The sequence below is a fragment of the Lontra canadensis genome, unplaced genomic scaffold (assembly GCF_010015895.1).
Source record: "Lontra canadensis isolate GAN:19392208 unplaced genomic scaffold, GSC_riverotter_1.0 scaffold8, whole genome shotgun sequence".
Taxonomy (NCBI): Eukaryota; Metazoa; Chordata; class Mammalia; order Carnivora; family Mustelidae; genus Lontra; species Lontra canadensis.
Window position 1 is genome coordinate 26875611 of NW_022631002.1, and position 13264 is coordinate 26888874.

Below are 13264 nucleotides of genomic sequence, written 5' to 3' on the forward strand. Positions count from 1 at the left end.
CTCTTTTTTTCCTTTTTAAGATTTATTTATTTGAGAGAGAGAGAAAGAGAGAGTGCGCGTGTGCACGCACACATTGGGGGAGGGGTGAGAATTTCCAGCAGACTCCCTACTGAGTGCAGAGCCTGACCCGACAAACCAGAGATCATGAACTGAGCTGAAACCAAGAGTCGATGCTTAACCAACTGAGCCACCCAGGCACCCCAGGTATTCTATTTTTATTAGCTAGAATATTTCCTTTCAGAAAAACTCTTCATCCATTATGTGGTTATTCTGAATAATGAGATGGTTCTCCAGCATCCTCAGAGTGACTGGTGAGTTTCCTTTTGGTATCCTTATGAACTCATGAATTTAAAGTCATAAACATATGAACTGAAACATATTAAACACTTACTGATGTGTTTCAATCCACTGCAGTTACTATCCTTATCATCCTCAAACTGTCTCCTCCACCAGTAGAAACCTTTTGAGGATGGTTTCGAATTCTTTTGACATAACTCAAGTATACCTTAGTAACTTCCCTATCTGGTATGACAAGATGTTTCATGTTCATCTCATAGAGACCTGGAGTCAACCAACACTTCAAAGAGCCCCCACTGTTTTATTAAAAGATGGATTTTAGGGCAGAAGACATGAACAGACACTTCTCCAATGAAGACATACAAATAGCTATCAGACACATGAAAAAATGTTCATCACCACTCAGGGAGATTCAAATCAAAACCACATTGAGATATCACCTTACACCAGTTAGAATAGCCAAAATTAAGAAGACAGTAAACAACGTGTGTTGGAGAGGATGTGGAGAAAGGGGAACCCTCTTACACTGTTGATGGGAATGCAAGTTGGTGCAGCCACTGTGGAAAACAGTGTGGAGATTCCTTAAGAAATTAAAAATAGAGCTACCCCATGACCCTGCAATTGTACTACTGGGTATTTACCCCAAAGATAGAGATGTAGTGAAAAGAAGGGCCATCTGTACCCCAATGTTCATAGCAGCAATGGCCACGGTCGCCAAACTGTGGAAAGAACCCTTCAACGGACGAATGGATAAGGAAGATGTGGTCCATATACACTATGGAGTATTATGCCTCCATCAGAAAGGATGAATACCCAACTTTTGTAGCAACATGGACGGGACTGGAAGAGATTATGCTGAGTGAAATAAGTCAAGCAGAGAGAGTCAATTATCGTATGGTTTCACTTATTTGTGGAGCATAAGTAATAACATGGAGGACATGGGGAGATGGAGAGAAGGGAGTTGGGGGAAACTGGAGGGGGAGACAAACCATGAGAGACTATGGACTCTGAAAAGCAATCTCAGGGTTTTGAAGGGGTTGGGGGTGGGAGGTTGGGTGAGCCTGGTGGTGGGTATTATGGAGGGCACGTATTGCATGGAGCACTGGGTGTGGTACATAAACAATGAATTCTGGTACACTGAAATTTTAAAAATTAAAAATTTTAAAAAAAAAAGATGGATTTTAGAGGCCACTATGTGGGTACTAGGACTGCTCAGTGCTGCACTGTTTCTAGGCTTTCTCCTAAGTAGAGCTAGAAATGAAGTTTTTACTTTTGCTTCAGTTTTCTTAAGATAAATTACATGGTGAGTTTATACTAATAATCCCAATTCAAAATTTAAAACACAAAGTTTTGGGTTAACCTCACAGATTTTCTTTCTGCATCTCCTTTCTCCCACACCACAAGTCCTAGTTTCAGTATCTATAACTACTTATTTGCTTTATCCTACACTATACACACAACAGTCTCAAAACAGTAACAACACCTCCAACATGATAACTTATGACAAATTAAGATACCACTTGGAACTGTTCCTCTCTGTGTGGTTATGTCACCAACTGGATTAAACACTTATTTTCATTTTTTAGGAATTCCTTTTTTGAAATTAGTTTGTTTTATAATAATGTAAAATATTTACACAATTCCAAAGTCAAAAAAAGTCCCTGTCTTCTCCACCTTATTTAAGGTTACTTAACCTTTTGTTTGTTTACCTTCTGTATAAATCATGCCTTCTTAAGAAAGGAGGGAAGAAAAGCCAGGAGGAAGACCAGTCTGAGTGACTTCTCAGGAAAGGTACTAAGATGGGGAAAAGTCCACAGTACCAGCACAGGGGAGGGGCAGATTGGCAGAAAGAAGAAAAAAGAACCAAACAAAAAAACCTGGAAAAAAAATTTTGTTTTTTCTGAAAGCAGGAAGAATGTAGAATGGAAACTAATGGACAAAAGATAGAACCTCTATATATACAGTACCTTGTTTTATATATTTAGCCATAGACTCATGTGAATATTTTGCATCAGTTTAAAAGATTAACTTTAGGGGCACCTGGGTGGCTCAGCAGGTTAAGGCCTCTGCCTTCGGCTCGGGTCATGATCTCAGGGTCCTGGGATCGAGCCCCACATCGGGCTCTCTGCTCAGCAGGGAGCCTGCTTCCCTCCTCTTTCTCTACCTGCCTCTCTATCTACTTGTGATCTCTCTCTCTGTCAAATAAATAAATTTAAAAAAAAAAGATTAACTTTAAAACTCGAAATTCTTTTTTTTTAAAAAATACTTTATTTATTTATTTGACAGAGAGATCACAAGCAGGCAGAGAGACAGGCAGAGAGGGGGAGGAAGCAGGCTCCCTGCTGAGCAGAGAGCCCTACACAGGGCTCGATCCCAGGACCCTAGGATCATGACCTGAGCCGAAGGCAGAGGCTTAACCCACTAAACCACCCAGGCACCCCAAAACTCAAAATTCTTAACACCCAACAAAGATTTACATTTCATGAACCTCTGAATCTGAATTCAAATGAACAATCTTGAAAATAATTATTAAAGCAATTGCATTGTGAGCAGTGACTAAATTATTTTATATTAACAAATTTAAAATTTTTAGTTGTAATTATGGTGCTGTGATTTTATTATTGGAGTCATAACTTAAGAGATATATTTGAGGGGCGCCTGGGGGGCTCAGTCATTAAGCATCTGCCTTTGGCTCAGGTCATGATCCGAGAGTCCTGGGATCGAACCTCGCATCAGGCTCCCTGCTCAGCAGTAAGCCTGCTTCTCCCTCTCTCACTCCCCCTGCTTGTGTACCCTCTCTCACTGTGTCTCTCTCCGTCCAAAAAAAAAAAAAAGAGAGAGAGAGACATTTGATGTCTAAAATCTGTTTCTAAATCTGAGTGGGATTACAGATGAAACAAACAGGGTCAGGATTTAGTAATTATTAAAACTGGGTGATGAGTATGTAGAGTTTCAGTAAACTTTTGTCTTTTCTTGTCTGTTTGTTAAACACTTTAAGTAATGAAATTATTTAAAAAAAGAAAAAGTCCTATGAATCCACTTACTAGAAATAACTGTGAAATTAACAAGATTTGTAGGGAAAACGAAGCTACTAGGTGAGAGTATGCAAAGCCAGACTGTGGGAAACTATATCAAGACAAATGAGTTCAGTCCTTCATTACAAAACAGCTCCAAGGGAAAAGATAAGTGAGCACTTACTGAACAAAAGAAATTTAAGAGATTTATCAAGGGGTCACAATAAATACATAGGGCATATTTGGATTCTGAGTCAAACAAATTGGTAAACATTTAACATATGAGATATTTGAATGGACTAAAAATTTGATATTAAAGTATTATATTTACTTATATTTTAGATACAGAATTATAGCTATGTTTAAAAATAAAGGAATTCATTTTTAGAGATTCACTTGGAAGTATCTATGGATGAAACAGTGTATTGGCTGGGATTTGCTTAAAAAAAAACTGTCCCTGATTGGTAATTGTTGAAACTGAGTGTTAATATTCAAAATCTAGCCATCCCATGGAACATGAGATACAGGCACTAAAAACTCATGAATTCAAGAGAAGTAAAACAATATTCTGAGGAAAAACTAAGCCACAAATTGGCTTGTTTTTGGGAAAAATACCTCTATAGAACTGAGGTACCCTGACTGCTTCATAAGCATTTATTTCACTTTTTAAAAACCTCTTCAAGGGGTGCCTGGGTGGCTCAGTGGTTAAAGCCTCTGCCTTCAGCTCAGGTCATGATCCCAGGGTCCTGGGATCGAGCCTCACATTGGGCTCTCTGCTCAGCAGGGAGCCTGTCTCCTCCTCCTCCCTCTCTCTGCCTACTTGTGATCTGTCAAATAAATAAAAATCTTTAAAATAAAAAACAACTCTTTATATATATATATATTTTCCCCCCTTCTTTAAGATTTTACTTATTTGTCAGAGAGAAAGAGCACAAACAGGGGAAACGGCAGGCAGAAGGAGAAGCAGACTCCCCGCTGAGCACAGAGCCTGATACGGAAGCTTGATCCCAGGACCCTGAGATCATGTCTGAGCCAAAGGCAGATGCTTAACTGACTAAGCCACCTAGGCACCCCTCAAAATACATTCTTGGTAATTTAAAAAAAAAAAAAAAAAAAGCCTTTTTATTTTCTGTATCTGATGCTTTGACAACTGGGGCCTTGCTGATATTGGAAGGGCTGCCCCTCCCAAGGTTAGCTAATTCTGAGAGGCAAGTACAAATTTCAAATGCAAACTAATGAGAACTAATGAGTCCAGAGACCATACCCCAACCACCTCCTTTCCTGGGCCACGTTTCACCTCATGGCTAGGTACTAGACAATCAGAGTCAATTATACCCCAGAGCCCACTGAAGTTACTCAAACTAGCCAATCCTAAGCTTGTTGACCCTGCCTTGCCTTACTTTCCCACAGAAACCATAATACAGGCTTTGGCCCACATTTTCTCCTTGCTCTCACTGCATCCTGACTGACCCCCGTGCTGACCCATGATGTGCCCTGCCTCATTTCTAGACAACTGTGGACAGAAACTCTCCCTACATGACAGTCGTTTTCTTGTCTGCATGTCTTACCATTAATCAGGTACTTTTAAAACACCTTCCTTTTTTCTCAGTACATCTGTATATACATTTTTATCACCTACTTTTTTGAAACAGCTTTACTAAGATACAATTCACATACTATACAATCGCCCATTTAACTGACTTATTTAGTGGTTTTCAGTAGATTCAGAGTTGTGCAACCATCGTTAAAATTGACTTCAATAACACTTTACTCACCCCACAAAGAAACCCCCAACCTATCAGCAGCTGCTCCCCATGACCCTCAATCCACTCACCCCACCTAGGAAACCACTAATCTACTTCCCATCTCCATCAATTTGCCTATTTAAGATATTGCACATAAATGGAGCTCGACAATATGTTGTCTTTTGTGACGAGGTTCTTTCATTTCTCATGTTTTCAAAGTTCATCCATGTTGCATGTATTAACATGCGTGTATTAACTCATTCTTTTTACTGCTAAGTAGTACTCCATTTTACGGATATGCCACATTTTATTTATCAATTGATCAACTGACGGACATTTGGTTTGTTTTCACTTTTTGACTTACCAATAATGCTGCTATGAACAAATTTTTATATGGACAATGGTCTTCATCTCTCTTGGGTATTCCCTAGGAGGGGAACTGCTGAGTCATACGGTCACACTGTTTAGCCTTTTGAGGAACTGCTGGACTGTTTCCCAAAGTGGCTACAAGACTTTACATCCCACCCAAAGTATATGACAGCCTCAATTTTTTCCACATCCTCAACAGTACTGGGGTCTGGTCTGTCTTTGAACTACAGCCATCCTAGTGTGTACGTGAAGTGGTATGTCAAGGTGGTTTTGATTCACGTTTTCCCTGATGGCAGGTGATGTTGAGCTTCTCATAATTTGCTTGCTGACTGTGCGTACATCATCTTCGGAGAAATAGTCCCTTACCAGATAAGTAATTTGCAAATATTTTCTTCCATTGTGTAGGCTACTTTCTCACTCTCCTTTTTTTTTCCCCCACTTTCCTTTTTTAAAAAAAATATTTTATTTGTCAGAGAGAGAGCGCACATGCATGCACACACGCCAAGGGAGCTGCAGGCAGTGGGAGAAGCAGGCCCCCTGAGCTGAACAAGGAGCCCAACGCAGCACTCGATCTCAAGACAGTGGAATCATGACCTGAACCAAAGGCAGCTGCTTAACTGACTGAGCTACCTAGGCATCCCTATTTTCTCACTTTCTTAATAGTGTCCTTTGAAGTACAAAAGTTTTTAATTTTGATGAAGTTCAATTTATCTATTTTTTATTCTGTCACTTGTACTTTCAGTTCATATCTAATAAGGTTCTGCCTAACTTCAGGTCAGAAAGATTTATACCCATGTTTTCTTCCAAGAAGATTTAAAGTTTGGGCTCTTACATTTAGGTCTGTGTTACATTTACAGTTAAGGTGTCCAACTACTTTCTTTTGCATATAGATATCCAGTTGCCCAGCATTATTTGTTGAAAAAACACTGAATGCTCTTGGCACTTGCTGAAAATCAGCTGATCTCAAATGCATGGATTTATTTCTGAACTCCTAATTCTATTCAATTGTCTATCCTTATGCCAGAGCCACACAGTCTCGACTATGGCAGCTTTGTTTGAAGTTAGGAAACTGGAAGTGTGAGCCTCCCAACTTTCTTCTGCCTTTTAAAAGACTGTTTGGCAACTCTAGGTGTCTTTTTATTTACACGTAGATTTTAGGATCTCCTTGTTAATTTCTGCAAAAAAGCCGCTGGAATTTTGATAAGAATTCCACTGAATCTGCAGATCAATCTGGGCATATTAATATCTTAATAATATTAAGTCCTCTGATTCATGAACACTGGATGTCTTTCACCGGCATTCTTAAATAAGAGAACTGCACACTTTTTCTCCACCTTTAATTTTTTATTTTACTTCACAATATGTCCTGGAGTCGATCTATGGTACTGTATATTCTCATTCTTTTGTATTACTGAAAAATACTCCACTACCAAGATGTACCACATCTATTCAACCAGTCCCCTACTGACGGATGTTTGAGTTTTCAATTTTTGCTATTTACAAATAATGCCACAATGACTACCGTTGCACACACATCTTCCATACTTTTGCCAGTGCGTCTCTGGGATAGATCCCTGGAAAAGGGATTGCTGGGTCAAGGGTAAATCCTCCTGATACTGCCCAGTTGTGTCCGACAGGTGCCATATCCCCGCCAGTGATACGTGAGAATGCACCCAGTGTCCAGGCAATTTTAAAGTACACCAGGGTTGAGAGCCTTGACACTTAAAAAACTAGCTATTAGAGAATTCAGAAGAGAAAAGTCATCCGAGTAGGTGGTGCCTGCAGGAAGTGTCCAGTGAATAGGCAGAAGCTTTGATGGAGAGAGGTAGATGGAGAACTGAGGAAAAAGGGCAGGGAATTTAGGGTAAGAGTAAGGCTTTATAAATAAAGGTTAAACCAGAAACTTCCAGCTTCTAAGGGTGGAAAAATCTAAAGGCTCCTTGCCTTCTACCTGCCTCAATTTCCATAAACCACGCAGCCTCTCCTGAGCAAAAAGATGGGAGTCAAGGCTGGAGTCAAACACTTTAGTCCCGGGAAAGTAGGAGGACAAAAGGTGTCATCAGTACACACGGGGAGTAGAAATAAAGGCAGGAGGCCTGGGTTCAAGTCTCACCTGCCTCTTACTGCCTGAAAATCTTAGATGCATCAGTCTTCCAAGACTCATTGTCTTCCTCTGTTAAATCTGGAGAAAAATCCCCGCCTCACTCACCTCTCAGGCTTGTGAAGACCAGTCAGGAGAACATCTGTGACAATTTTGGGGGAACTGAAAAGTGCCATACAAACGGGAGAGATTTTTACTGAACAAGCTGGATTTGAATTCTGGCTCAGCCACTTGCTATGTGACGTTTCTCAATTATAAAACAGAGATAATAACACTTATTTCACAGGGCTATTTTAAGAAGAAATTATATAATGCATGTTAAGTGTTTGGCACAGTGCCTGCCAAAGAGCAAGTGCTCAAAAAGGTTGCTTAGTAGTATTACCACAAGTAAAGTAGTAACTGACTGTAAAACTTTGGGCAAATAAATGTTCATATATGCTTCGCATGAACATGGAGAAAAGTGTGAAAGAAGCAGCAGATCAGTAACCCTGGTTACCTTGGGAGATAAAGTTAAGGAAAGAGATTGATTGCTGGCTTTCTCTTTGTACAACTCTAAGATGTCTGGCTTCTGAGTCTGACGGGAAAAATCCAATGAGGCATCTCTGATGGGAAAAAAGGGGGATGCAACGGAAAATGGGTACCCGGGAGGGCGTCACAGCTGTTGATGATATTCCATGTCTTCACCGGGCAACATGCAATTCATTTTATTACTATTTACACCAGGAGTCAGCAAACTTATCCTGTAAGAGGCAGACAGTAAAAATTCCAGGCTCTGCAGGCCATACGGTCTCTGTCATAACTACTCAACTCCGCTATTGTAGCACAAAAGCAGCACAGACAATACATAAATAAGTGTGGCCACGTTCCAGTAAGACTTTAACAGGCAGCGGCTGGATCTGGCTCATGGATCATAGGCTGACAACCCCTGATTTACACCTTTATATATGTTATGCATAGTCTTCTTTATGTGTGAAGAAATTTAACAATTTAAAAATATCAAACACACATGCAAAAAAGCTTTCAAATCTGTTCCTCAAAATGAAAAATCCAAAAAGTATATTTAAACAAATGAATTCAGCACAGAACAATTCAATCTTAAATCTACAATCTAATCTTAACTAAAATCTTAAAGACACATTTTCTTCCAAAATTTATTTCATGTAAATTTTTTTTTCCTACTCAGTTCGCTCCTCTGCCTTCACCCTGTACTAAAATATTCACATCACACTTTATGTCTGCCTATCAAGGTGGAAAAATACAGTCATCAGCCCTTTGGTTTCTTTTTAAGCACTTGCCCCACCCTATACCCATTCTTTCAATGTTCCAACTTCTTCCTCCCTAAAATAATGAATTTAAGGTAGAAAGAAATGAGGAAGAATGGAAATTTACAAGAAAGAGAGCATGACTGATAATTGTTACCAAGAAAACATTTTCCCTTTTTGCTCTTAATAGGCTGTAAAGCTGATGCAATTAAACTATAACTAGAGCAACTCCGCTGGCATCACGGTCCTTCTGCTCCCGCAGCATCCTTGCACACAAGCACAGAGCCAGCATGCTCGAGACTGAGGGTAACTGCAGGCAGTCAGGAGCAAAAGAAAGGAGCCTGCAGGAGGACAAGCAAGCAGAGATGTCTAAAGTCTGGTGGGAGTGTTGGTGAACAGCGGCAACTGGCTGGATTTAAAAAAAAAAAAAAAAAAAAAAAAAAAAAAAATCCCTGTCCGGGTTCCTCTGATTTGTCTTTGCCAGCACCGATGGAACCAAAACTAACTAGTATCTTAAAAAATAAAATTCTGGGGAGACCTACAGAAGAATTCCCACAACATCCTTACTAAATCAGCGAAGCAGCCAAAACATTCAGCTTTCAAGATTAGTTGGGAAAAGAATGTAGCCTTTATGCTCACTCTTGTGACATTTATTACACACCCAAAATAACGTCCCCGTGGAAACATCAGCACTTAGGTCTTTCTCAAGTTCAAGCAATGAAGACGAAGCAGACAACTGACAATTTCCCACATCTCCCACGAAGGATCTCAGTGATTTTCCAGATCCACCGAGGTCACAAGTACCAGCACCCTTCCACCCTCCCCCGGCCCTTCCGTCAGGGCTAAAAGAGCACGTGCTCTGGAGCCAGCCTCCCTAGGTTTGAGTCCTGGCTCAACACTCAGCTGTGCCATCTGACAGTTTCCTGCCCTCTCTGAGCCTTAGCTGTTCAACTGTAATCAGGGGACAGCAGTCCTAATATTCGTTATGAGGATCAAGCAAACTGAAGTCTAGCCAAGTTTCTGACACACAGCAGTCATCAGTAAATCACATTTCTTATGGAAAGCAGCAAGGTTTTTTTGTTTCTGTCTCCCCAAATTACAAGCTCCCTGAGGCAAAAACCATGTCTAATTCATGGATGTAGCCCCAGAGATGGCCCAAGACTGGCTAGTGGGGCCCCCAACACATAACTGTGAAATCAAGAGCCCACTATTGATACTGTATGACAGCAGACGCCACTGGCTGGCCAGACAGACAGCCAGTCAGCACTTTTCTTCAGCTGCACTCTTGGGGCTGCCCACTCTCCCATTCCATGGCCACCTGGGAGGTACTATGTGTCCAAGGTCTTGGAGAAGCAGCTTTGGGGGTCGCTAATGATGACCAGACAGAATCACTCCTCACTTGGATGGCTCTTCATCACTGACTGCTCGTCAATTTCTTCTGAGCGCACTTAAAAAGTAAGCTAATCTCTGAGTGCTCCCGGGCTTTGAAGGTAACACTTATCTGTGTAAACCACACTTACTAACAGTAAAAGGAGCCATTTATGACCCAATGGTCAGCAACCTCAATCAGGAACTACTGTAATGGGTTTCTGTGTGACAAAGCTCTTCATCCTTTCCCATCCTGATCATCTCACCCATCACATCCCTGTGATGTGGGCTTCAGAGCTTGGTGAGGCAGACAAGCTGGAAAACCTGGGGGCAGGGAGACAGAGCAAGGCTGCTGACCTTCTTACAAAAACCTTCCTGAATTCCCAAGAATCAGGCTTGTGTCTGTCATTTACAGACTGCATCTTAATTCAAGGGAGGAAAAGAAGAATCGGATCCTGCCCCTGAGCCACCCAGCAGCAGCACAGCCTCCCCACCAGTACTCACGCCTTGACATCTGCTGTCTCCTGGGACGTGCGTGTGAGGGTACGGGAACGCAGGCGCTCGCCCGCCTGCTGGATCTCCTGTAGGTTCCGTTCCACATGGGGAAGCTCGGAGATGCCCTCAGTCTCGGCAGCGAGCTGTTCAGCCTGTTGAAGGAGCTCACCAAACCCCTCAGTATCCATTGGAGTTGCAGATCCTAGATGGGGGAGGAAAAGAAGAGACCTAAATCTAGGGGTGGACAGACTTCGAATGCTGCCCGAGTCTGTTATAAGCTAAATGGAACACGAGGAATTTTTGTAAACAGACAAGGAGACAGCTCATCAACAAGCAGGATTTGTTCCTGAACAGAGCCCAAGAACAGGCCTGACAGAAAATGAGTCAGACTGTGAAGAAATAGATCATTTCTGTGCATATTGACAACCCCAAGATTGATTCCTGCCACCAGAACAAATACAAAGATACTAAGCTACAGACCAGAATTCCTGCCTCCTTCCATAGACTCAAAGCTGACTAGGAAATGGAAACCACAGTGGTGACCTCTGGGAGCCTAAAGAACCACCACCCTGCACCTCCTCTTCCTCCACCTTTCTTAGAAAGACCCCACCAGGGGCGCCTGGATGGCTCAGTGGGGTGAGCCTCTGCCTTCGACTCAGGTCATGGTCTCAGGGTCCCGGGATCGAGCTCTCTGCTCAGCGGGGAGTCTGCTCTCCACTCTCTCTCTGCCTAACAAATAAATAAAATCTTTAAAAAAAAAAAAAAGAAAGAAAGAAAAAGAAAGACCCCACCATCCAGAGGGTGGGGCAATTTACAAGGCTCATATGATTCTCAACAACTCTATGAGGCTCCTGAGTGGACAGGAGAAGCAACTCCCATCCACAGAGCTGTCAGGTGCCCAGGGTAATCTCGGTGGCAATGTGGCTGGATGGACACAGGAACACCGGTCTCCTGACTAATCCTGTTATTCTTACACACCTGCTCCTGCACTATATAAAAGTCTTTTAAAAATTCATGTTCAAGTCTCCATTCACATATTCTTTAGCTTACAAGGTTACTGAGAGCAGAGATCTATGTCTGCTAGTTATGGATGACATTCAGGACATTATAGACTTTAATTGTTACTATAGCTACTACTTTTAGAAATGCCATTGCTGGGGTGCCTGGGTGGTTCGGTCCAATAAGCATCTGACTCTTGATTTTGGCTCATGCCATGATCTCAGGGTCCTGAGATCAAGCCCCTTGTCTGGCTCCATGGTGGGCGTGGAGCCTGCGTAAGATTCTCTCTCTCCCTCTCCTGCTGCCCCTCCCTTACCCCTCTCTAAAAAAGAGAAAAAAATGCCGTTGTTACTAATAATTATACTAATATAAATAGCAGCTGGCTTCTAGACCATAAATATTAACAAGACCACCTGTTTCTCCAACAGAGTAAAGTCCTATGAACAATGTTGCTATTTAAAGGTTATTACACATTTATGAATCTTATCCTGTACCATCCTTGTATAAGATTCTTGACCAAGAGTATGTTTTTAACTCTGCCACTACTTAAATCAACAGAACATAAACAGGATCAGCATCATTAAAAAAAAATTTACATTGTTAAAAGGTCAACAAAATTACTACTTATGAAAAACAATTCAATTCTTTAAATAGCAGCTCTCCTTGATCATACTTTTCTTCATTTTAAACCCACGCCTTCTACTACACCTCTAAAACACCACCGCTCTACAACAGTAGTTACAATCATGATATAATACATAATTATATCCCAGCTATAAAGCAAAGGTTAATGTTAAAAGGGCATGGCTATCACCATAAATCCACAGCAGGAGAATGAGAACTTTTTAAAATGTACATTGAAAGACATTAACTTTAAAGGTAAAGGCACAAGGTTAAAACAAAAATAGCTCAGCGGGGGTAAACATAAAAACACTTCAGTATTCTCTAACCTTAATAGACAAACACACTAACTCTTTTCCTGAAGTTTTCTAGATAATCATTGTTTTGTTTTGACCCAGTAGAATGAGGCTGTAAATGGCCATCTTTACCTAAAGGAAAATGGGGCTGGCAGAACAAGGAACACATTCTCCTGAAAAGAAGAAAGAAACGAGTATTTTAAAACAACAGCTCCTGTCTGATAGAGAAAAGGTTTTCCTCAGAAACCAACAGAAGCCAATAACATTCTACTAACAGAAACAACGGTTACTCAGCAGAAAGGGGAAAGAAAAGTAATATGCTCCCCCTTCCCCCCCCACCCCTTTTTACTATAAGATAAAAATAATTTGTCTAACAGAGCCAAGGAGCAGGAAATACTTTTTTTCTTTCATAAGGAAAATTTTAGAACCCCCCCCAAATAAAGAGCTGAATGAAACAAACCTAAGTTTAAAAAAGAAAGAAAAAAACAGGAAAAATACATCTAACATTTTGCATCCGTGCCAGATAAGTTCAGACAAAGGAAATGTTCAAATGACCTTCTCAAATGATCTGTCCATACAAAGACTTATAGAGTGATGAAGCTGAATATAAATAATAAGTGCAAAATAAAAATGATTTACTTTAATGTGGTCCAGTAAATAAATGTTTTAAAGATTTATTTATTAAAAAATAATAATA

General features: G+C 40.9%; 1 protein-coding gene across 2 annotated transcripts in view; it reads right to left on the reverse strand.

Annotated features, from left to right (window-relative positions):
* The window catches only part of NUP93 (nucleoporin 93), a 108364-nt gene that overhangs the window by 79949 nt on the left and 15151 nt on the right, over positions 1 to 13264 (reverse strand). For both annotated transcript variants that reach the window (XM_032854427.1, XM_032854428.1), the window contains exon 2: positions 10661 to 10853. In XM_032854427.1, coding sequence (XP_032710318.1) covers positions 10661 to 10839 — 179 coding nt within the window. In that variant the 5' untranslated portion in view covers positions 10840 to 10853. The remainder of the gene's footprint in view (positions 1 to 10660; positions 10854 to 13264) is intronic.